We start from the raw sequence: 25,250 nt of genomic DNA, 5'->3' as shown, positions 1-25,250 counted from the left end.
TCTTTATCGTGGCATGAAAAGTATTTGTAATTATGTCTGATTTACTTAAGATTTTATTTCACACCTTTTTCATACATTTGTGTAAAATGCGCCTAGCAAATAAGAAAACCGCTTACAAAGAAAAACCCTGCCTATTTTATCTTTATCTATAAAAGTTCGTTCCACAAATACGCCTGGTTATCCTCCTCTCTAGCGACCTGTCACTCACGTGGGACTGCAACAAAAGAAAACAACGATCCAATGGATAATGGATCAGGATTTCTGATGGATAAAATCAAACCCCTCCCTATGTTTTCTCATTCGAAAAGCCGTTTTATTCAAACTTGCGTCGCAATAGTGAATAAAAGACATGCTGATTTAAAACATAAGACCTCACATGATCTCGGTTTTTATCTATGTTTGTGGTCACTCTTTCCATAGTTTAAATGCAACCAAAAAAATCCAAGCAATCAGACTGATGGCTTAATCAAACTGAGACGTCTTTGTGTGAATACTTCAATGAAGTTAAGTCACCTTCACCGATATAGCCCGCAGTTTTTAGTTTCGGCTGCTATACTTTTTTATATTTTAGAGCAGCACTACTGTTAAGCCTACAGTTTCATTAAATGACATAAGGTGCCACTTCATTTTGAAAAAGCACGACTTTTGGTGTGATTGGCATGTTCATTGTGTTTTCAGAGTCTATTTATGCAGTGCACAGTATCAAACAAAACAGCGATCAATTTCCTGCCTCTATGTGATCGTCAGAACATCTACAATGCCCATCTGGAATTCATTTATTACAATTTACACTAATTATTAATTATTAAAGTATAATTTTAAACAGACATTCACACAGACTTTAACAAAGGCTATACCGTGGCAGTTTGGGGTACAAACACTTTTGCAAGTTAGAGATTTTAATGCAAAAAAAAAAAAAAAAAAAAAAGCTAGGTATATAATTTCTCCCAATTTTCCACTCCATAGTGGAAAATGGCATACAGAGTAGAACCTTGCTGTTGAAGGACAACAGCCAAAATGAAAGAACGCATCCACAAAACTGAAAATTAAGAATGCATGGAAACAGAACTTCTGTATGTGAGTTTAATGCCAATAAATTGTAAGAAATCCTAATTAGGGTGCTAGTTACTGTATGGTTTTGCAGCTGCAGGAAGTCATACGCCATTCTTCCTATGACTGAATAAATCTCTCAGCAGCAGAACAAACACACAGGAATAATAACATATTAATACTCAAACCTCGTTCCCAAGATATGTTTATAATTAATTGAAATGACCACTTTACCCATGTACCATTGGCCATTTTGACTGGCTAGAATAACATACTCTCTCTCTAGATTCACAGTGAAAGCCTGTAGTGCATGCAGATTGGATATATTAATAATATATTAATATTAAGGCATGACCAAATCCTCAGTTTCAAGTCACTATGTGGAAAGAATCATTATCAAGTAAGAAAACAGCTTTGCGTTGAATGAACATGAATACAAGTTATTTTTGGTATCCATTCACCAGAAAACAAAAATTGAGTCAAAGATTAAAACACAGTAAAGTAAAATCATCTCATGTGTTATTCAGACAAAAGTCATCATAGATTACATCATTTAAACATGCTTAATGTATCTCAACTCATGAGAGCTGGAGCTAAACAGCATTCCATGGACTACTGTGTGAATGAGGATTCAGAGCAGCTACTGAAGATGTATTATTTACAAAATAATATTTCAAACTCTTCGAGTAGGTAGAATCATGCAAAGAAATATTTCTAAGGCCAAATATTATAAAAAATAACATGAGGATACGAATGCAAATAAAAAGCTGGAGATTAAAATGAGAGCAGCAGAGAATATGTTAAGCGGATGAAATGCAGTACAGGTGCAAAGGACATTTGATAGCGTCCACGTAGAATGAGTTCATCACACCGATCAGATCCTGCCGTTTCTCGGCCCCTCCCCTCCTAGAATCCTATTGGCCTACACAAATCAGGTCAAAGACGGTGCTCCCACTGAGGGGGAAGCGTGTCAACTCTGCCGTCCTGCTGGGGGCGGCGGAGAGCTTTATATCTGGAATATTTCAACATGCTCAGGGGGTAATCTTTTAAAAGGACTTATTTTGCGTTATGACGATTTGCACCGGCTACAGGTGAAGTAGCACTGTGATACGTTAATTGAGAATAATGTGACGGAATTCTGAGACAGAATAAAACGACATTGAGTGACAGACTGTGCAAACTGCAAAGGTCCCTTTGACCAGCTCTAAGGGAGCAGACCGTTCCCCCTCAGAGGAAGCTCTCATTCAGAAGGAAGAAATCGGTGCTTTCCATCCCAGTTTGTAGTTCTTGGGTCGAGGTGAGGATGTTAAACCAGGGAGCAGTAACCCCCGCAGCCACCCTGACGCTGCTGTTCGTGATCAGACAGCAGGACACCGTGGTTCTGGATGCTGCTCTCCCAGAGCCCTGGTGTCTGCAGGATCTTTTCAACCAGTTCTTCAAAGGCACACTGGACTCCATCTCGCGTCTTTGCGCTAGCCTCTGATAACCACGTGGGTTAAGAAAGGACAGGAGAGGGAAAAAACACAATAAGGAATAAGTGAGATGCAGTGATTTATAGGTGGTTTATAGGTGGTTACAGCTAAAAACTACAGGATATTGACCCTTTAAGAGCAGGATTGGACACCACTGACCATAACTAAACTATAAACTAAACAATCTGAAGGTGCTATTAAAGCATAAAAATACTATATGATATAACTACTAACTACTAGTCAATTTTTCTACTTTGAAAACGTGCGTTCCGGCCCAGAATGTCAGCTTCTGTTTTGGTTTGTGAAACCCGTCCACTGTCAAGTTTACCCAGTCGTGTTTCGGACCCTGGTTTGCCAATTGGTGGAAAACACAATGAATCTGACAACCTGCGTGTGTGTCTGAGTAGGAGGGTCGGGTAACGGTCTCCAATATTTTGAATTCGGACCGCATTACCTAGTTCAACCACTCTGTGTCAATCCTACATATAGCACCATTAACAGAAAAAAAAATCATCCTGCCTAGTGATATACAAGAAAGTAGTTAATCTCGTAAAGAATATGTGATCTTTTGAGACCAAACAGGTGTGTGTGTGTGTTTGGGGTCGGGGGATGAATTATATAAGCTATCCCAGAGTAGTGCTATAGCAGAAAGACTTATTGTTCCGATCGCTACAAGAACAAAGATACCTGAAAACTATTCTGACATCTGTAACTTTATTTCAAAGAGCCAGGAAAATATAAAGACAATTCTGGCAAGTCAGGACTGTCTGGACAAAGGCAGACCATCATGCTCGTTCACATGACGGCTAGGAGTCTTTACTGCCAAAAAAAAAAAAACTAATTTGCTTAAGATGCAGGTAGGACTATCCAAAACATCCAATCTAACTGAAAACGAAATGAAACGTAATAAAGAGGTAACATACCAATAAAAAGCATAGAGTGTTTTCGTGCGAATTTCAAGCCTTCGTTCCGGTCTACTTCACGGTTGTCCTGAAACAGATAGATCGATCTAATTATAATGCTGAGTCACCCAAGACAAAGCAACTAAAAAACGTTAGTTCTAGGAAACTCCCAATGTCAGCACACATAAATTCAACATCTTATCTTTAAGGTCACATTCAACTAGTTTTTGGCATGCTCATGTTTCTATTAAAAATCGATTGTAAACAAATGTTTTTCACTTGTTTACCGTCTTTTTTAAAATAAATCAGAGAAATGTTTAAAATCTTATTGCGTTTTACTTTCTTTCTGGAAAATAAACATTTTAATTAAAACATTTTCTGAATATTTTTAAGAAATGTAATTTGAGTTTAGCTGTATTCTTTTTTTACTTAAAAAAAAAAAAAAAAAAAAAGCTGAGAGTGTCCGTACAATAATTCTGAATAATTTGTAAGACATAACAGAAGCCAAGTTTTGCTTTTGACATGGGTAGGGCACGTAACAGCATGTATAGATGTGCATCCTTTAAAGCATGCAGTTTTGTAACGTAATTAGTCTACTTTCAATTTTTAGGTAATATCAATGGTAAAACATTGCCTACTTCAGATGTGTACAGAGTGATAAAAATGTATACATATTTAATCAATTGATCTAAATATTGCTATGGACAATTTGATAGTCGCTAAATATTGGTAGGGACATGTCCATACGGCTAACAAAATAAAAAATTGTGATTTCATGCAGACTTCAATATTTGAGTTTTCTGAAGTTGAGGCTAGACTTGGAATACTTTCCTTTATTAATATCCAAAACAATTTTCAAAAAGAATAGCAAGGTGTATTTTCAATTGCGTTTTGAATATTTGTTAAGTTGAATATTAAGTTGAATATTTTAAGTAAAAATGAGAAAATTTTGAAAATACCTTTCCTCTACCAAAAAAAGCATTAATAAGTCCAAGTATGTTCATTTTGAGGGTTCATTTTTCAGTGAAGTACCTCTTCAAGACTCTTAATTTAAAACAACCTCCACATTGTATCAGGAAGCTTTACATTGAGAATAACATTCATCAAAACAAACCTTGTCGATTTTGTTCCCAACTAGCATTTTAACCAGGTCGTTGCGCGTACAGTATGTCTCTAGCTCATTAAGCCAGTTCTCAAGCTTTGTGAACGTGTCCCGCTTCGTGACATCATACACTAAAAGAAGAGAAAACGATTACAATTTAAATTCTGCATTCAACCACCACAAGAATTTGATTGAATTTGAGAATTAATATAACGCAGCGTTGTCTTGCAATAACATCTGGGCGACTATACATTGTTCCACATCATAAGTGACTAATTACTAAATTAACAAAGCAATCAAATGCGTAGATACGCCACAGAATGATCCGAGAGACATAAGACTCTTGGACAATCCTAAAATGTACTGGTCAATATACAAAACATATTTTGCAGACTGGCCAATCAGCATAAAATATTCCAAAGAACCGCGTAATATATAATGAAATCAAATATTCAAAAACACTAACCCAAAATGACTCCCTGGGCTCCTCTGTAGTAGCTTGGTGTTAGAGTTCGGAACCTCTCCTGACCGGCCGTGTCCTAAAACAGAAGTTCACGAGGATTTCAGCAACTTTCGAAGCAGACTACGTCACTTAATTCTACGAAGCGTGATAGTGACATCTAGTGGCACAGGACAATGGTAAGAGCAGTGGACACGATGATAATTGTTCAGCCAATTTAAGAGTGTTTCTAAAACATTTGACTATCCTACAGCACTTACCCATATGGCCAGCTTTGCTCTGTTGCCATCTATCGCGATGGTTTTCACTTTAAAGTCCACACCTAAATAACCAAACAAAAATACAGAAATGGAGCAGACTTTAAAATATACAAAGGATTACACTAAACATTTTAACAACGAGACTTCAATGCCAAGTAAGGTTTAGTTTATAAGCTCATTAGTTTTGAGCATGAACTGATTACAGGCCTGTTAACGATGCCTGGTTACTACTATTCACAAGGACATGACTCACCAATTGTCGCAGCTAATTCTGGGTCGAATGTGTCATCTGTGAAGCGCAGGAGCAAACTGGAGAAACAGAAGAAAATCAGCATTAAAAGGATACATAATTAACTCCTTTTTCCTCGTGTGGTTTTCTGTAAACATGACAAATTCACTCAAACGAGCGGATGAGGAAGAGTCCTGAAAAAAAATTACTTTTAACACTAATTCAGCTAAATCTCTTTGGCATCATATAGTTTCAATCTGTTGTTTATATGAAGTATTTGACCCCTCTGTAAACTCTTAGGCCTGTATAATTAGAGGGACGTTAACTGCCACACCACACAATAAGCAGATAGCATGACTGCTACGCAAACAGCTGCCAGCTAAACACTGCTGATGCTCTTATTAAATATTTAGAGGGATGCGACAACAGTAACAGTATACAAAGTATTCATTACCCGAATAACTTAAAAAGCCAAGCGAAAATAATGTCCACGGCTTTACAAACACGAAGCTAACAATCGAGAGTGCTTAGAAGTCAACACAAGTCTGAGGGCTAAAAATATCACGAGGGGCACGCTACAGCGTTTCCTTTTGTTCTTGAGGCCGGAACAATATTTAAAAGTTGAGTTTAACGGCTGGATAGAATTGGCAAAGTCTGTCCACGGACGACAGTCAACATTAGTTTAGCTGAGCTTGTTGCTCGTACGGACGAAGCTAACGCTATCTGACAGCTCGTCTTACTGTACGATAAAGGCTAAACGGAAATAAACAGCGTTTTCGGACCTCACCTTGATTTGCCGACACCGCTCTCGCCGATGATTAAAATCTTCAAAGTCGTTAACACGTCGTCGTCCATGTTCTGGCTTGTTTACACTGAAGCTGGTTCAACTCTGCGCTCGCTGCTGCGCTGGAACTTCCGACGGGAGCGTGACGTCACGAGGCTCGCGTTAGACGTTGCGTAAGAAATCCAAACGGTAGCCTGCCGTTGAAATAAAAACATCGGGGCTACTTTTAATGATTTCATAAATGGTGTTCATGAAGCGGAATGACTATTGGTGATGAGGAATTGAATGACAAAATAAAGCTCGAATTCTCATATCTTAATATTGTCCGTCGGCATATGATCCCACTGACGGCTTGATACCGAGAAAGCATTGCGTAACCCACGAGGTGAGATAAATGTCCATTAAATAGCTCGTGGTGTACCCTGTTAGAAAGTGGTTGCACTGCGTTTCCATAGTCAGTCAGCTTTAGAAAAAAAAAATTGTGCAAAACAACAGCGTTTATTTGAAATATACAGATTTTTAACAAACGCACCATATGAAGAATTGAACTTTTAACTAGTTATAAGAAAATGCACGAACAGAAAAATAAGTAATAATAAAAAATGGAGATACCGAAGATAGATAGATAGATAGATAGATAGATAGATAGATAGATAGATAGATAGATAGATAGATAGATTGATTGATTGATTGATTTCCCATTTATTGACTGACAAGTCTCCACTTAGGAGAAATAAGAAGGCCAGAGGAGTTGTGTGTGAATACTGTCTAGTTCTAGACTAAACCTGAATATGCATTATTACATTATAACTGATTTCATCAAAATGAATCACAATGATGAAATGCAAAAAAAAAGTAACTAAAGTAACGTCGACAACACAACTTTTACCTGGAATGGTTGAGTGAACACTGATGTCATTAAAACATGGGTACACTCTTGGTTTAACAAACCCTCCAGTTTTTATGCTGACCGGTGTCTTTGTGATTTGCGATTTTCTTATAAATAAAAATGATTTTGATTGATTGATTGATTAACAACAAACAAGCTAGTCTGCCATATCAGAAATGAATATACAGTATATGCAATAAAAATTACTGCTTTTTTTCACCAGTGCGTTTTTTTTATTTTTAATCCATCTACAAAATCCAAAACAAAGCAGTAAGCAAAATAATGTATTAAACTGTGTAAATACCCAGTTAAACTGATTTGTAAACTTTTTTTAAAACTTTTATCGTTAAAAACAAGCACGTGAGGTTTTTAGCTAATTACACAAACACAAAGGAAACTTTTTTAAAGAATACTGTTTTTCAAGATCCCTCTCTCTAATTACTAAACACAGATTTTTTTGGTCTAGTGTAATGTTGAGGTACAGATCCCAGTTTTTATGCTGACCGGTTCTTTGCCAGTTTCAGCAAGGACGTAAATTACTAGTTCTCCCCATTGTCTGCTTTTTACTCTACAGAGGTCCGTTGTTTCACTGCATACCCAGGGAAACTGATTTGTAAACTTTTTAAAAACCTTTATCGTTAAAAACACGCTTCGCTTGTTCCACGTGAGGTTTTTAGGTAGTTACACAGGAGGTAAACTCCTGGATCACTGCTTCAGAAAATTGTTTCCTTTCAAAAGAAGCTAACTTTTCGATTATAGGTTTGAGGGGCAATTCTAAAGGAAATAGTTACCAAGACAAAGTCTAAAGAGAACCTTTGTGCCAGCACATGTATAGTCTATTGTACCAGCTCTGGAGAGAAATGACCTGTTACATCACTTACAAATTACCATAAATTTGCATTTAAACACTAAAAATGCATTCACCACATCCATCTTTATGTTAAACTGTTTTATTCCAGTTAATATGCCACCATTGGAAGTCGGTTCATTGCCCATTGCAAATGCACTTGGCTACAATAGGCGTGCAGTAACAAAACGAAGTGTTACATATTCAAATGAGGCATATACATAACCCGCACATCTCCTCGTCCACAGGTGTACACATCAGTTATCTCTGCGGTAGCCATGGTGTCCTGCATCACAGACTGCGTTGAAAAGCCCGTCCGGCTTTGTTTTGAAAGTATCGGTAAGTTCGTAGGGCTTCATCCGTGGTGGTTCATCACTTTCCCGCTGGCGCTGTCCGCGGGCCTCGGGGGAGGATTTTACTTTTTGAACGACCTGAAATCCAACGACATTGTGGAGCAGTTCACACCGAAAAACGGTCGAGCCAAAGCGGAGAGGCGGTTCTTTCGAGAAACGTTTCCACCGATTGACACGCAATTTTCGGTTGCGCGATTGAACACCGATGGCGTTTTCGCATCTTTGCTGTTCTCCTGTCGGACAAACGTACTCGGCGTCGACGAGCTGGAAGAGGTCATCCGCGTCGACGGAGAGGTTAGAAGAATCACCGCGGCTCACGACGCACGGCGGCTTGCGTTTTCGGATGTTTGCGCCGCTGCGAACGGAACGTGCAACTCTAACGTGATGCTTGACGTTCTGGATTACAATGCCAGCAACATCGATTTTGTCAAGGTAACGTTTCCTGAGTACTGCCCTTCCGAATTCAACTGCATCCACATGGGAAATATCATCGGTGAGGTGGAGGTGGATAGCAGTGGAGTTGTTCGAAGCGCCAAAGCAATGAGACTCTTCTATTATCTGCGAGAGAGCAATAATACACTGGAAGATGCGTGGCTTCGGGGATTTTTAGACTTGCTTTCTAATGTAACGACCTCTAAAACCGAAGTAAGTATATCTGTAGAGTGCATGGCCATTGTGTTTAAAACAGTTTCCCAGTTTTTAATCTCAAGAACTACATGAAAGATGACATGAGCTCAATCACATCCAACTGTCAATTTTCTAAATTATGAAACGCATTAATGTTGCATATTGTTATTGCATATTTAGTGTCTTCAAGTAGCCACACTTATACTGCATCATATACAACTGAATACCATTTTCAAGTGATCTTGAGCTAGCTTTATAATGGCAAATGGTTGGATCATTCATACTTTAACTTTATATTTAGGTAGTTTCTGTATCTCGTATGATTCTTCGTCTGATCATCTTTAAGTACGTGCCTGAATTATAATTCTTTTTTTCTCAGGTGTCCTATTTCACATCCATGTCAAGACAACAGGAGTTTGAAAAGAGCACCCAATCTGTCACTGAACTGTTTGCTATTACTTATTTTCTCGCCATCTCATTTTCAATAATATCTTGCCTAAGGTTTGTGCGACACAGATCATTAACCAAAAACATTTAGATTGCAAATCTGATATCGTAAATCAGTATACATTATTTAATTCTGCAGGTTTGACAACGTGAGGAATAAAGCATGGGTGGCTTTTCTTGGAGTTTTCTCCACTGCGCAAGCAGTGCTATCCAGCTTTGGGTTGCTGTTACTCATAAAGGTGCCATTTGTTATTACTGTGGCATCTTCTCCATTCCTAATTCTTGGTAAGATTCTGTATCTTAGATTAAGTTTATTATCTTTACTGCTTTGAACTCATTCAACCTTAAAGTTGGTACTGTATCTGCAAATCAAAATAGAAATAAATCGGTCCCTAAACTGAATAACCGTTTAGTAATACACAGTCCCATTCTAAAGTATATTTTAAATATTTAAATATATGAAATCATTTTCAACATTTTGAAGCAAGCTCACTAGAAGACCAGCTGATACACTTAAAATCCTGTCATTATTTACTCACCCTAAAGTAGTTCCAAACCTGTATTCATTTTATCCGTTCCGCCAAACACAAAGGAAGATATTTTTAAAAAGGTTTGAGACCAGACTGTTTTGGGTCACCATCGACTCCCATAGTATTTTTTTTCCTGCCATGGAAGTCAGTGGTGACCCAAAACAGCTGACGAATACGCATGTTACATATTTTGAGATATGGAAATATTTTTAGTGCCATACAGGAGATAAAGCTATATGATGGATTGAAAAAAGATGCTAGATTAAGGAGGTGACACATCTTACTCCACACACTGTAGGTCGCGTTGGATAACTGGTCAAAATGCATAAATGCAAATGTACAAAGAGCACTACATTTAATGTTCTCCACAACCGAAAGATTTTAATTTCAGGATGTAAAACTTTTTTTTTAGGAATCGGTATTGATGACATGTTTATCATGATCTCCAGCTGGAAACGGACCAACATTCAAGACACAGTGCCAAAACGCATGGCTGATACCTACAGAGAGGCAGCCGTTTCCATTACTATCACCACCCTGACTGATGTTCTAGCCTTTTACCTCAGCTACGGCAATCCCTTCGGCTCTGTTCAGTCGTTCTGTCTGTATGCAGGCACGGCTGTCTTGTTCTGCTACTTCTATAACATCACTTTCTTTGGAGCCTGTTTGGCTCTGAATGGCAGGAGAGAGGGGGCGAACAGACACTGGTTAACTTGCATGAAGGTCCCAGACGAGGTCCCACCAGGACGGTCTAAAGTGTATACCCTCTGCTGTGTTGGAGGATCGTACGACCATAACACAGGTACTGAGGAAGAGCACCCAGTAACACTGTTCTTCAGGAAGTATTATGGACCGTTTGTGACAGCAGCTTGGAGTAAAGCTTTAGTAATCTTGATTTACTTAACGTACGTTGCCGTTAGCATTTATGGTTGTTTGCAACTCAAGGAAGGCATTGATCTCAGGAACCTAGCACTTGATAAATCGTACATCATCCAGTACTATGAAGCTGAAAAGACATACTTTGATTATTACGGACCAAATATAATGTTAGCTATCAATGGCACATTTCCATACTGGGAGGAGAGTAAACGGCAGCAACTCGAGTCGTGCATTGTACAGTTTCAGGAATTGAATTTTGTCAAGAACTTGACACTGACATCTTGGCTTCATTCCTTTGAAAAGTATGCTGAGGAACGCGGTAAGAACATCAGCACAGAAGGTCAATTTAAAAGACATCTTTATGAATTTCTGGACCACCAACCAATACTCAAACAGGACGTCAATATAACCAATAACGACATAGCTGCTTCACGTCTGTTTCTGCAGACAGTTGTGCAAAATTCAACCGAGAAGAGTATATTGATCTCACTAAGGAAGACAGCAGAGAGCTGCCCATGTCCACTGTTGGTCTACCATCCAGCGTTTATATACTATGATCAATATACAATGATTGGGCATATCACTCTTCAGACCATCATTGTGGCAACCCTAGTTATGCTGCTCATCTCCCTTGTGCTGATTCCAAATCCTCTTTGTGCCTTGTGGGTCGCCTTTGCCATCGCTTCAGTCATTTTGGGAGTCACTGGGTTTATGGCGCTGCTAAACGTAAGTCTTGATTCAATCTCCATGATAAACCTGGTCATTAGCATCGGCTTTTCTGTGGACTTCTCTGCTCATATCTCCTATAGTTTTGTGTCCAGTACGAAGGCCGATGTGAATGAAAGAGTTGTGGAGGCAGTGACACACCTGGGCTACCCCATACTTCAGGGGGCTCTGTCTACAATCGTGGGTGTGGTTGTGCTTTCAGCTTCCAGCAGCTACATATTCAGAACGTTCTTCACCATTGTGTTTCTAGTCATTAGTTTTGGGCTGCTTCATGGCCTTATTTTTATTCCTGTATTTCTAACGTTCTTTGGATTTTGCCACAAATTACGGTAGCACCGAATTCGAAAATCAAACATGCTTTTTCTTCAAGTACTCCTTTTCGATATACATGTAAAATTAACATTTTATTAAATAAACTAAGTAAAAAGACAATTTCTTGTTTTAAAGGTCTGTTTACCATATTTGATGGGATTATATACACTACTGTTTAAAAGTTTCAATCAGTTGGTTTCTTCTGCTCATAAAGGCTTTATTTAAAAATACACAAAAAATTGTAATATTTAAAACCATATTTATTTCTGTAATGCAAAGCTGAATTTCAGCATTATTACTCATGTATTTAATGTCATGTTGATAATATAGACTTTTTGTTTTAAAATATTTTAACTTTACATTCTGATCTTTTAAACTTTTTATTCAAACAAATCCAGGAAAAATATTAGTTTCCAAAAACTGTTCCCAGCAATCATAATAAATTGACATATCAGAATGATTTCTGAAGGATCATATGACACTGAAGACTGGAGTATTGCTGCTTTGATCACAGAAATAAATAGTATTTTAAAGTATAATAAAACCAATATTTGAATTTTTCTGTATTTGTGATCAAATAGATACAGCCTTGAGGAACACAAGAGACTACATTTAAAACTCAAACACACGGTTTTACAGATAAGGCTTAAGCTAGTCACAGACTAAAATACATGTTTGAGCTGTCTCAAATAAAAATATCTTGCTCTGACATATCTTAAAATATATCAGTGTCATTGTTCTCTGTCGAGACGCACACCTGTAATGTTTACTTCTAGGGCATTTTTGTAAAAGTTGCCTAAATATCTTAATTTAACTGAGGCCTAGTCCTGGCATAAGCTAAGCCAAGCCGCTTTTGTGGAACAAGGCCTAAAACTCTTTACTGATCCCAAGCTTTTGAACGGCAGCGTATGCGTCTACTTTGTAAGTCGATTTGGATAAAATGACTAAAATGTAATGTAGACGCTTTTGTCAGCCTTAATGTATGAATGCAGACAATTCTATGAAAAACAAACCACTTTAATTCAAGTGGAATTATTTTATAATCTATTTATGAACCTTTTGAACTATCAGAATGTTGGGAGAATTAACATTAAAATGGAGAGGCAGGAATCTTGAATTTTATAAAAAATACCTACATTTGTGCTTCAAAGATAAACCAAAGTCTTGAAACATCCGAAGTGTGAGTATTTGATGTCTAACTCAACACAAAAAAAAGGGTGTTATTTTATCGGTGTGGCTTCAAGAGGAAAGTTAATGACACTTCCAAGCAAAGAAACGGGATTGGATGAAAATCCCTAGACTTTAAATTTGGACCAATAAGCAACCACAACACACTCATCAACATCCACACACCACCCCTTAACAATACGCTACATCACGACGGCACCTAGTGCACTACTCTCATTTTCTACATAAAACGAAGCATTTAAAGTGCACTTGAATGGTTGTGCAATGGCAATGCAGAAATGATCACAGAATATATTAAAATAACAATTATGGACAATTAGGTTTTCTTTATTCATTTAAGCTCCCATTCATTACGTAATGTGCAACAGCTTCAAAGGAAAAATCATTTTGAATTACAAACCAAGCAAACTAAAATCAATCTAATATACTTATATACAATGATACAATGTCCTTGTTTTTAGTTTTATTCATTATAAATATACACTGTATATACACACAACTAAAACGAGCTTGGGTAAAAGGCAAACATACATGGAGGCAAGGTAAACTCATAGATGTAGAGCTACTGTACATGAATAAATAATATGTAGAATAAAGCTGAATAAACCCGAGTGTGATAACCGCTGGAAGCCGAGAAGTGCAGATCTAATATCAAATTTAAATGAATACCACATCTCCCTTTGTTTCATGGTTGCCACGTATGATCAAAGTGATGCGAGAGAGCATTTAAACCTACAACATGGAACACGTAGTATTCTGGATAGTATAATGGCATAAAAGTAGTCGTGTGAAACAACGCTCAAACTACACAAGTTTACCTATTACTGGGCCACTTGGAATTTCTTATCAGAAGGTTTATGCAACAGCATTCTGGGTTCTGGTGTATTAACTTACTGTGACTATGAAGGTATTTTGAAGCAGCATTGTTCACAAGCAGATAATATTATATGCATCACACAAATAATATAAATGTCCCGGTACCAAAGTGCTTTGAAACATTCCACTCCCTTAAAAATACATTCCCTTCCATTTCTCAAAGGCCACCAGTCGACATATGCTTAGCCTGGCTTAGACAACCGTGTCAGAAACAGTGAACAGCGCATTTCTTCCTAACTTCATAGTAAACTGGACTGTTGCTTACAGCTTAATGATTTATTCAAATTCAGCATCTGCTCCACTACAAATAAGGCAGCACCTACAGTCAATGGGACAGAAAAAACACTGAAATAGATACTAAATGTGTTTAATTCTCACACTGACAGTTTCTTTGGAAGAAAATCCCAAGCATGTAAAACTAATTCGTTTTTTTGTTTGTTTGTTTGTTTAGAGATCTGGCTCAGGAAAAAAAAAAAATCTTTACTAATGGGGAGTGTTGGCCTACCAAGCTCTCGGTTGCATATGTACATTCATGTATTAAGGGTTCCATTGTCCTTTTCCTGTTAACTGAAGATCCCGGTGAGCCCTCATCTGCTGCTTAATGTCTTTCCCTCTAAGACCAGCTGGATCTCTTTGGCATCCAACGTCTCATATCGAAGTAAAGCTTCTGCAAGATTTTTGTGTTCCTTAGAACGAGACTTCAAGAGCGCTTTAGCACGCTCGTAGGAATCCTAGGAGAATCCACACAAATGCATTAGACAAAAATTGATGTTAAGAAATGTTAACAGCAGGCTGTTGAGTGCTTAAAAATGCAATGTTGATGTAATGATCTGAGGATTGAATTAGATTGGAACAAAGTTTACCCTCAGAAGTGTCCTGACTTCATGTTCAATGGCTGCCTGGGTTTCTGGGCTCTGCTTGGTGAGGTCAGCATATGTCATGACACCCAACTATTAACACAAAAAAAAAAAATCAATAGATGTCAATAGATCTTAAACAAGAAAACCATTTATAAAAAGCTGTGTATGTATGTATGTAATGTATGTATGTATGTATGTAATGTAATGTAATGTATGTATGTATGTATGTATATATATATATATATATATATATATATATATATATATATATATATATAATATATATAAGACTAGTGAGCTGCCTTGCTTTCTACTGAATTCTAACTTGTAGAAACTGAAGCTTCAGATGGTAAATGTTCAACTTAATTTCTTTTAGTTTGAGTACAAGTGAAGTTAATGACATTTGGCATTGAGAAATTTGAATAAAAAGGAAATAAAATCTCACAATAACATCTATGTATATTCAAGTAAGCAAAAATAAGCTGCTCAATATGACAAACCTTTTCACTCATGCCAAATCTGGTCACCATCATTTTGGCTATTTTTGTAGCGCTGTCAAAATCACTTGATGCTCCTATGAGAAAACAACAAAAAAAGTGTCACATATGAACAGAAATAAGCCGATGAGCATCACTTTGCGGTAGGGCTGCACAATATAAAGCATGCGATGCTCATGCACATCTCGTCAGTAAAGCCAGTTCTTTGATTAGTGGTAAATCTCCATCACCTATCACATGACTATCGCATGAAATATCGTGCAGCCCTACTTCTTGCGGTATTTACTATTCATACATCGTCTTCTCATGTATTTACGAAATGTAATGTACAATAAACACACCTACAGCAAAGACACATTCGCAGCAATAGCCAAAATACACTATGGCTCAAAATAATTTTTCTTTTATGCCACAAAATTATTAGGATATTATGTAAAGATCAAGTTGGAAACATATATTAAAAACAATTTTTTTTTATTAATATGCATGGCTAAAAACTTCATTTGGACAATTTTTTTTACCCTCAAAATAAGACTTATGACTGTTTTTGTGGTCCAGGGTCTCATATAGTCTTTTCATCATGCATGCACAAACATTCTGAATGATTTACCAGTGAATGCCAGAGAAAACAGTTCTGTCACATACATACCAGTGGTGATATTCTCACTGCCAAAGATGAGCTCCTCAGCCACTCGGCCGCCCATGCTGACGTCCATCTGGGCCAGAAGTTGAGAACGAGTTTCACTCCAGCGGTCATTCTCTGGGAGCATGGACACCTACAGAGATGAGAACAAAAACACGAGCATACTGTCTCACACTTGAAAAAATAATCATGTAACTCATCTCTCTAAAATATTTTGACCCTGACTTTACAGTTTCAACCAAAAGTGAGAGTCCTTTCAAAGCAGAGACTCATAATAAATTACAATATACTCACATGACCCAAAGTGGGGCCTCTCGGCATAATAGTGGCTTTATTTATGGGCATGGCATCTTTGGTGTAGTATGCAATAATAGCATGGCCTGACTCATGGTATGCTGTAATCTCTTTATTCTTCTTGTCAATCTCTGCACTCCTGCGTTCTGGCCCTGCAGAAAAGAAGCAATCAATGGAAAATAAGAGATGCACCAACTTTTTAGCAAATGAAAAAAATATTCAAAGAAAATGTAATTTTTTTTGTTTCTGGCCAACTGGATTGCAAGGGCCAAAAATGAGTGTATAAAGCGGTATAAAAGTATAAAAGAGGCAAGAGGTAAACAAGTCAGCATGGACAGACTTCATCAGGACCAAAACTGACAGTTAGGGATGCAAAATATTAGCAGGCTGATAATCGGCGGATATGGGCTTTAAATTTAAAATTGGCGTTGTTTCGTGGATAAGAGAAATACATTAACTAAATGTGCTCTGGGTGCTAATTATTAGATCAAGACAGCAGTGTGGCTGAGTCTTAAAGCACAGTCCTAATGGCAGGTCCTAATGCCCGTTCAGCAAAAATCCAGTATTGTGCATCCCCTACTGTTAGCAGAATAGGGATGTGTAAAATCTGTTTAGCTGAAATATCAAAAGAAGTCTTGTTGCCTACAGCTTTACCATGACACCCTATGCACAGTATGATAATACATAACACCCTGAACTGAATACAGAGTTCATTGGCCAAATTGAATTAGTAAAACCTTATATTTGGTTTGGGTGTTTCTACAAAAAAGTTTTTACGGTTGGGGAAAAAAAAGAAAGAAAAAAAAAAAAAAGTCATCTAAAATTCAGGGGTTAATTTTTCTATTAAGATCAACTAAATTTTAATTCATGCAGCATTAGTTAGAGGTACCTACCCATAAGTATTTTGTCCTTAGCAAACTCCAACTCCTTCATGGTCACCATGTCTTTGCCATCGACAGCTGCCTTTAATGCAGCCTGATTAACTAGATTCTCCAGCTCGGCTCCAGAGAACCCCACTGTTCCTCTGGCAATGACCTCTGCCTCCACAGCTAACGTCCAGAAAATACAATAATCCTTTAGAACAATTACTTTACTTCCTGTACTATAATTTTCTAATCTCACTACATTAAAAGGAGTCGTACGCTGCTAAAAAATACATTATTTTGGAAAACAGGAAACAGTCCTCCATAAAATGAACTGCACATAATAATAATTTGGGTGGAACTGTTCTAGAACAGTGCTGTAAATACAACTTAACCACTCATTTCTAGATGTGTCATCTTTTTGAAGCCTAAACAAATCAGCTTCACTTTCACAATAAAACACAGCATCTCCAGAACATGGCACCAGCAACAACGCTACAGCGTGAATAATAGTTCTGCCTTCTTAATATAATAAACCCACACAGTGATGTAGAGACGTGGGGGCATGTTTAAACAAGGCATTTAGGGAGGCGTGGAAAAGTCACAACTTTTATAAAGAATCTCCCTTTGATTTGAGACTTTAGTCTTTGCACGTTTAGGGATCCTATCTATGCACTACCTGTTTGTAACACCCAAAAAGAAAGAAAAACTTGAAATCGCATCATATGACCCCTTTAAGATATAAAGTCTTTCACAGACCACTTACCACTGTCTACTTTAATTTTTTTAAGGTACCACTTGAGGATTTCAGTGCGGCCCTTCACATCCGGTCTAGGGACAGTGACCTGCATATCAAAACGGCCTGGTCGGATCAGAGCACTGAAGAACAAGACAGCGTTCAGATTTTCTGACCAATCAGCAATTACAATGACAAAAGACTTACAATAACACATACGCCTTATTAACTTTTGGCATATTGTAAAATAAGCAAGCTTTAGTGTTTAGTCTTATGTTCGAAAAAATATATACATACTTGTCCAAAGCTTCGGGGAAGTTTGTTGCTCCAATAATGATGACACCTTCATTTGGCTTAAACCTGTATGTAAAAAAAAAAAAAAAATTTGAAGTTAGTCAAGGAAACTCAAACTTTTCACTCAAGCACAGATTGCAATGGAGTCATTGAGCAGCATGGCTTACCCATCCATCTCAGCAAGAAGCTGATTGATTGTCTGTCTAGAATAGGGGTGCATGGGGGACTCGATCCTCTTTCCTCCAACACTATCCAGTTCATCAATGAAGATAACGCAAGGAGCATTGGCTTTAGCTTCCCCTAAAGAATAAAAGAATGGAAACTGCTTTGATACAAGCATACGATCATTCAATAACTAAGTAGGCACAGGAGATTGCTTTTGACTTTTACGGAACTCAGAAGCAGGTACATAGTGTGTCCTCATCTATAAACAATCATGCTTGAATTATGATTTGGCACTGTGCAAGCTAGGTACTCACTGAAAAGGTTTCTGATTCGACTGGCACCAACACCAACAAACATCTCATCGAACTCTGAGCCAGAAGCGTAGTAGAATGGCACATCTGCCTCACCTGCCACAGCACGGGCCAACAGGGTCTTTCCTGTACCTGGAGGCCCAACTAACAAAATTCCTATAAAAAGAATAAAAAAAATTATTAAATATGGACTGACTGCTGTCTTATCCTTTTAGGAGCTTGGGACATGTGGTATGAAATACTTCTGGATGGTAAAGCTGGTAGATGTAGGTGTAATTTTTTCACAGATAAAACACGAAGGTGAGCAAACAACAGTAGAATTTAAATGTAATGATTCTGGCTTGGAGCCTTTCACAGCAAAAGTGTGTTCTTGCCTTTAGGCAGCTTTCCTCCCAAAGCCGTGAACTTCTGTGGGTTTCGAAGGAACTCCACAACTTCCTGCAGCTCATTCTTGGCTTCCTCCACACCCTTTACATGCTCGAAGGTGACATTCTTCATCTGGACAGGGTCCACTGCTGAGTCCAGGCCTGATGTGGTTCGGAATCGCACTGTCCGGAACGGTTACATTATAGTTCACACTCCAAACACACGCAAAGCTTGTTCAAAGCCACAAAAGGGGCAAGCCAGCCAAGAGAGCATTAATGGTTTTGAATCCAAGCCAACAATTTTACTAATGATTAAAATGTTATATTCACACTGGCAGACAAGACACACGGGATGTAAGCTATACTGAATTTAGTGAAATTGTTTTTTAAAAATCATGCATGCCAAAGATTCTAAATAATAATTACCTGATAAGAAAGGGGTTTTTGAGAGCCCATATAAGCCGACAAGTAAAAGAACCAATAGTATAAGTCGCGTCCTCCTTAACGATTCTATTGGAGATGAGAATATTGTTTATTTTAAATACAATAATAATGTGAGAAAGAAAACCGTTACATCGGGTTGAAAGCTTTACCATTCAATAGACCTTAATCAGAGCAAGCACTAGGCTGTGAGAGACTTACAGTATTTACAGTACTGTATAAAGATACTAAAATCACATTTTGAAAACTCACACCAATGGTTTTATGGAGTTTTCGTCTACTGAAAGCTCTAAGACAACTTGCCTTGGGTTCTCTGTGTAAGGGCCTGTGCTTTGAGGAATCCCTCTGCAAAACCAGTCTTAAAAGCATCATGCTGACCATCAGGAATGTTTTTGCTCTGAAGGAGCTTGTCCAGAGTTTCAACATCTTGCCCTTTGTCTCGTGTAAGGAAACCCTGGTGCACAAAAACATAAGTAACATTAAAATTTATATACGAACCATCTCTTTAACAAAAGACATTTACAATGTGCTAATTTAAAGGGATAATTTATAATGTTTTCTGTGGGTTAGGAGTAGGAAATGAGTCTTATCTAGTTAATTTATCTTGTTTTGTGCTACACATTGGACAAGAGTCATATAGATTTGGAAGGACACAAGTAAATTATGCCAGTTCTCATATTTTGGGTGAACCATCACTTCGCGCTGCTATAACTTAAATAAATAAAGACTACATTAACGTAAAGATTGTGTGGGTGACCTTCATAAACGATGGTGTAAATCCCTCAGGCTCTGCTGAACTGTCAAATCCTTGTAGACGGCGTGTTCTGGACTTCAGAGTTTTAAAGCCACGATTTGGAACCAACACTGAAAATGAAAACAAAAACTATTTGAAGAATATTGGCTAGAGAAAAAAACAAACAAAGACAGATCATGTCAAGATCGTGTCAAGTGAAGTTAAATATTTAATGTGTGACAACTGAAGAATAAAAACAACTGTACACTTTACATGGCAAATATTTGAGATCTGTACATAGTGTTTGGAGAGGTGACTTGTTCTGCTTAGAGAACACAGGGGTAACACCGCCCATTCTTGAAAACCCTGAACAGAAAAGCAGAAATTAAACAGTTAATTCATGTGGTAAGTTTAGCTTTACAACAAGAGAAAGCTGCACAACCAATTGTATCATAAACAAAATGACAGTGATGAAGGGGCTGCATATATTAACTATCGTGTGTGCTGTTAAGTGCATAAATGCCACAGAAATAAAAGTTTTCATGATATTCACATCTACAAGAAACAACAAAACAATTAGGTTTAAGTAGTCTCATTCACAGACGTGCATTGCATGACTTTTCTGTGTAGCATAACAAAATTAAAAACAAATTAACAGAGTTTAAGATTTTTGTCACTGGCTCAGATTTGAATGTACATTTATTTTGCATCTCACCATGTTTGTTGTGAAAGAACGAATCCGAGGAAAGATGGGAAGTCCTCCAGATATTTGGTACAGTCCTCGTATGCGAGAGCGACTCCTGCTGAGCAACACAGGGCAGAAGCTTCTGCACCAGCTCATTTAGCTGGCTTACCCCAAGATCTGTCAATCCTAAATCCCGGAGGGTCAGGGATGACTTCCCAGACAGAAGAAGAATTTCAAAACACGGTTAGGATTCTGAAGAGCGTCATTCGTTTAAAAGCTGCTAAAGTTCAACCGCTCAATTTTATGACCACATTTTCATGGCAATAAATGACTAGAGGGGGCAAAGGAAGGGTTCCAATCACCTAAACACGTACAATATTTATTCATGTACAAGTTGAATGTAGTCACCTCTGTGCCGTTTAGATCTTGTTCTGATGCGTTCTCTCTGAGTTTGTGATTGACTGAAGTATTGCTGCTCACTGAACCCTTAAGAGAGTTCAGGGCATTGATGAGGTGACTCAGCTGGACCGTTACCTGTGGAGATAAACAGCAAAACCAGGTTTTCTTCTTTTGTGTCTTAAGGATTGAGCATTTATAACAACTTTAATTAAAGCATGAAATTTATATTATCTCAAATTATACAGTGTTGTCTCAAAATTTGAAATGCCACAATATAAATACATCTATGATGATTTAAACATAGCATAAAAACAACAGTTTACATTTTTGATTGTGTGAAACATTTAACAAAAAAAAAAGCTCATTGAACTGTCCATCAATATCGCCCATAATTAAAGTTTTACCCAAAGCTAGCATAACTGTTCCTAATTTATCATGGATAAATGAAAGCTGACTGACTAGACATATTTGATGTGTAATAAAAATCAGGGAAATCAGTAATAAAAAAAAATAATTTACCACACCGTTAATTTTATTATTTTTTTTATTATTATTTAAAAAGCAGGCATATTTTACTTAAGGCCGGTCTGCTTTTAGGATACATGAATGAAAGCTTTATTATTGCCAGAATAGAATGTATCCTTATTAAAAAGACCCTGACATTTACGTCGGCTATTAAAACGTACTTTCCGAAACTTGAAGGTTGTAAACATAGAAAAGAATTAAGTATGTTTGGAAACACTGTGACGGATCAAATGTTCGTGGCTTTTAAGGGACAAGGGGACAAAAACAATGTTAAAAATTGCTACTATGCATGTTTTTACATTGGTAACGCAAAAAACACTGCAAACAAGAAGCTATAATAACAACGAGTTGCCTAAAAAAAATTGCATTGTCTTTTCTACATGACGTTAAACCTTAAATGCCGCTTATTATACGCTAGCTAACCAGCTAGCCTGCGTACGCTGAATTATGAAACCCGCTGTCCTACACAGACAGTGATTAGATACCTGTGGCTGAAGGGAAGTAGAAAGAGAAAACATTTCCGATAAGCTGACGACAATTTCTTGAAGATAACGGGAGTTTATTGATTTGGAGTTACATGTAATGCCCTCCACTGGTGTCCTCTTCCGCTCAACTAGCCTCGCTGACACTGAAGACTCATCAACATAACCATCTACAACATCCGGCTTAGAGGACGACAAAATAAAGGTCCTTAACATTTCTAACAGTGAGGTGTAAATACTGTCGTTTAACTGCATGTCAGCTATTCTTTACATTAATATTTCCAAACTAGTGCAAAATAAAAATGTAATACAATATATATAATATAATATAATATAATATAATATAATATAATATAATATAATATAATATAATATAATATAATAAATTGTGCTGGAATCCCAGACCGGAATCGAATTGCTCACTGTGCCTTATACTTGTCTTGTATAAAACATTTAATTCTCATACTTTAATAAAAGTAAAGATACAGTTATTAACACAACTAATATTAACATTTTTATAAATAATGGGACAGTTGATTGTATCAGTAGCAGTTTTGGGTTGGGGAGTACTTTTAATCAGTTTTCTTTGGAACTGGGTTATATATCTGAACAAATTGTTATTGGTTTTAAAAGAAGACTCTCCTTTTCACCAAGCCTGCATTTATTAATTATTTTAATAACTATAACAAAAATCATTTAGTTTTATGCTGTTGATGTAGTTTTTTTTTTTTATGAATAGAATGTTCAGAAAAATAACATCAGTATTTATGTGAACTATAAATCTATAAATCTCATCACATTTGATCAATTTAAAACATCCTTACTAAATAAAGGTATTAATTTATTTTTTTTCCGAAAAAACAAAGCTTTTGAATATAGGCTATAATGTTACAAAAGTGTTTTATTTCAGATAAATTATTATCTTTAAATCATTCTATTCATCAAAGAATCCTGGGAAAAAAGCAGTTTTAAATATCAGTGATAGTAATAATAATTTTAAATTTAATTTTTTTCTGTCCCCCTCACTTCTGAAATGACTAAGCCCTTGCTAATTGCTTTGTAAACTGATTCAGTTGCACTTGAAAAAAATCTATGCTGATGACGCCTGCTGGTCAAAACTGTGAATGCAATAAAAACAGACTGAGTGAACCTGATGCAAACATTCAGTGATGAGATTTTATGCACAGAATGAGCTTATTTCAAATATGATGTCTGCTACAGGTCTCAAAATAGCCATGGTTTACCAAGAAGTTCCATCTCTTGTCTTCCTGTATTCTGTCCTGTGGTCATCTTAGACATATTTTTTTGTTTAATGATGTGCCAAATGTTCTCTAGATCTGGACTGTAGGCAGGCCAGTTCAGCACCAGATTCCTCTACTATGAAGCCATGCCGTTGTAATAGCTGCAGTATGTGGTTTTGCATTGTCTTGCTGAAACACACAAGGCTTTCCCTGAAATAGACGTCATCTGGAGGGGTGCATATGTTGCTCTAAAACCTTTATAGAACATGCAAGCTGACCGTAATGTATGTGCCCCCATATCATCTTTTGAACTGAAAGCTAATAACACGCTGGAAGGTGTCCCTCCTCTTTAGTGTGCATCATTTCCAACAAGAACGTCAAATTCGGACCCGTCTGACCAAAAACACTTTTCCACTTGGCCCACAGGACACAACAGCACTTCTGGACCATGTTCACATATGACGGGATGCAGATGGGATGGCGGATTGTTTACCGACAGTGGTTTCGGGAGGTATTCCTTGGCCCATTAAGTAATGTCAATGATAGCATCTTGCCGAAGAGTGATGCAGTGTCACCTGAGGGCCAGAGAACCAATAGCATCCAACAAAGTTCTTCAGCCCTGTCTCTCACGCACACAGATTTCTCCAGTTTCTCTGAATCTTTTGATGATATTAGGCACAGTAGATGATGAGATTTACAATTTGATGTTGACGAATGTTGTTTTTAAAGCATTATTTTTAAGCGCTCTTTCATAAATTGGAAATCCCCTGTCCATCTTTACTTCTGAAAGACTCTGCCTCTCTAAGATATTCCTTTTATAGCTAATCATGTTACAAACCTAACGTCAATAAACTTAATTAGATACCCCTGTACCAACTTTTCCCAACAAACCTGTAGCAGGCATCCAATTTGAAACAAACTAATTTAGTGTAAAAGTGTAAAGTTTCTCTGTTTAACCGTTTGTTATAATCTCTATGTTCTATTGTGAATAAAATATTAGCCGATGAGATTTGAAAGTCTTTTAGTTTTTATTTTATTCAAATTTAAAAATCCCAACAAACATAATAATCCCAATAGTTCTGATATTTAGAAATGTAGCTTCTAAATGACGGTAAAAAGGGTTGAACATCATCGTGCTGTTTATATAGATGTTTTTAAAATAGCTACTGGGGCATGCAAGACTTCTATTCCCGCTACTCTATAAAACTGGCCTAAGGATAAGCATTGAGAAGCCAAAGACCACGCTTATGAAAGCCATTTACTGAACAAGGGGGTAGGGAAGGATTGTGTAATCTCTCAGAACAGAGTTGCAGAAGCATATATTAAATGCATCTGGAAGGCAGCAGCCGTCTTCTAGAACATGAACAAAATGTAATAATTACCATTCATCATTCATTTATGCCTGTTTACCATCGTGAACCAGACACCCACATATGCCAATGTGACCTGGAAGGCATCAGCAAGTATCAACAAGAAGTTTAATATCTTCCAGTAGAGAAGTCTACATCAAATCAAGACCCCCTCACATGATTGTAAAGCTCTTTGGGTGTATAGCAATACACAATAAAGCTCTATATAAATGCTTTATTCGTTCTTTCGTTTGTTCGTTCAACTGCATATCATTGTTGCCAAAGAAGACTCCAACTCCTTATTCTTCGAATGGAAAACAATTAAATTCTGAAAACAGCAATAACATGGTTACCTGCGCTTTCCAGACGCCAATGAAGACACCCATGGAGGGGAAAGTTTCTTCAAGGCACTCAAAGTCAAATGGGACAGTGCT

General features: G+C 37.3%; 3 protein-coding genes across 5 annotated transcripts; 1 reads left to right on the top strand and 2 right to left on the bottom strand.

Annotated features, from left to right (window-relative positions):
- Positions 1 to 1,552: 1,552 nt before the first annotated feature.
- On the bottom strand, positions 1,553 to 6,496 carry rab18b (RAB18B, member RAS oncogene family). Its single transcript, XM_043260590.1, has 7 exons — positions 6,263 to 6,496; positions 5,500 to 5,555; positions 5,247 to 5,308; positions 4,993 to 5,065; positions 4,539 to 4,657; positions 3,446 to 3,512; positions 1,553 to 2,529 (listed from the first exon to the last, which is right to left on the bottom strand). Exons 1-7 carry the CDS (start codon positions 6,328 to 6,330, stop codon positions 2,357 to 2,359), a joined length of 618 nt encoding a protein of 205 aa, XP_043116525.1. The 5' UTR covers positions 6,331 to 6,496; the 3' UTR covers positions 1,553 to 2,356.
- Positions 6,497 to 6,510: 14 nt separating this feature from the next.
- LOC122360189 (patched domain-containing protein 3) lies at positions 6,511 to 13,240 on the top strand. Of its 2 annotated transcripts, none has more exons than XM_043260585.1 (5): positions 6,511 to 6,644; positions 8,244 to 8,993; positions 9,355 to 9,476; positions 9,562 to 9,707; positions 10,365 to 13,240. In XM_043260585.1, exons 2-5 carry the CDS (start codon positions 8,274 to 8,276, stop codon positions 11,888 to 11,890), a joined length of 2,514 nt encoding a protein of 837 aa, XP_043116520.1. In that variant the 5' UTR covers positions 6,511 to 6,644; positions 8,244 to 8,273; the 3' UTR covers positions 11,891 to 13,240. The 2 variants fall into 2 exon arrangements, with proteins under 2 accessions (XP_043116520.1, XP_043116521.1); XM_043260586.1 differs by lacking the exon at positions 6,511 to 6,644 and having other exon boundaries at positions 7,935 to 8,993; positions 10,365 to 11,557; positions 11,641 to 11,815.
- Positions 13,241 to 13,368: 128 nt separating this feature from the next.
- yme1l1b (YME1-like 1b) lies at positions 13,369 to 22,380 on the bottom strand. 2 transcript variants are annotated; one of them, XM_043260588.1, is made up of 18 exons: positions 22,230 to 22,380; positions 21,229 to 21,354; positions 20,851 to 21,031; positions 20,409 to 20,501; positions 20,160 to 20,266; positions 19,706 to 19,856; positions 19,388 to 19,471; positions 18,971 to 19,144; positions 18,600 to 18,752; positions 18,288 to 18,420; positions 18,124 to 18,186; positions 17,857 to 17,969; positions 17,121 to 17,276; positions 16,228 to 16,379; positions 15,940 to 16,066; positions 15,294 to 15,367; positions 14,797 to 14,883; positions 13,369 to 14,664 (listed from the first exon to the last, which is right to left on the bottom strand). In XM_043260588.1, the coding sequence occupies exons 1-18, from the start codon at positions 22,260 to 22,262 to the stop codon at positions 14,521 to 14,523; spliced, it is 2,151 nt and encodes a 716-aa protein (XP_043116523.1). In that variant the 5' UTR covers positions 22,263 to 22,380; the 3' UTR covers positions 13,369 to 14,520. The 2 variants fall into 2 exon arrangements, with proteins under 2 accessions (XP_043116523.1, XP_043116524.1); XM_043260589.1 differs by having other exon boundaries at positions 20,433 to 20,501.
- Positions 22,381 to 25,250: the final 2,870 nt, after the last annotated feature.

This window comes from Puntigrus tetrazona, chromosome 16 (genome assembly GCF_018831695.1).
Source record: "Puntigrus tetrazona isolate hp1 chromosome 16, ASM1883169v1, whole genome shotgun sequence".
NCBI classification, from domain to species: domain Eukaryota; kingdom Metazoa; phylum Chordata; class Actinopteri; order Cypriniformes; family Cyprinidae; genus Puntigrus; species Puntigrus tetrazona.
This window is presented reverse-complemented; position numbering and strand designations above follow the sequence as displayed.

Excerpts from the sequence above, each read along its gene's own strand:
- rab18b (XM_043260590.1), bottom strand. The coding sequence starts at position 6,330 with ATGGACGACGACGTGTTAACGACTTTGAAGATTTTAATCATCGGCGAG. Across the intron at positions 5,309-5,499 it reads AGAATTAGCTGCGACAATTG|GTGTGGACTTTAAAGTGAAA; the intron begins GTGAGTCATGTC and ends TTGGTTATTTAG. Across the intron at positions 2,530-3,445 it reads ACACTCTATGCTTTTTATTG|AGGCTAGCGCAAAGACGCGA; the intron begins GTATGTTACCTC and ends CGTGGTTATCAG.
- yme1l1b (XM_043260588.1), bottom strand. The coding sequence starts at position 22,262 with ATGTTTTCTCTTTCTACTTCCCTTCAGCCACAG. Across the intron at positions 19,857-20,159 it reads TTACACCATCGTTTATGAAG|GGTTTCCTTACACGAGACAA; the intron begins GTCACCCACACA and ends TTTGTGCACCAG. Across the intron at positions 19,145-19,387 it reads AAAAACCCCTTTCTTATCAG|TGCGATTCCGAACCACATCA; the intron begins GTAATTATTATT and ends CGTTCCGGACAG.
- LOC122360189 (XM_043260585.1), top strand. The coding sequence starts at position 8,274 with ATGGTGTCCTGCATCACAGACTGCGTTGAAAAGCCCGTCCGGCTTTGT. Across the intron at positions 8,994-9,354 it reads TAACGACCTCTAAAACCGAA|GTGTCCTATTTCACATCCAT; the intron begins GTAAGTATATCT and ends TTTTTTTCTCAG. Across the intron at positions 9,708-10,364 it reads TTCTCCATTCCTAATTCTTG|GAATCGGTATTGATGACATG; the intron begins GTAAGATTCTGT and ends CTTTTTTTTTAG.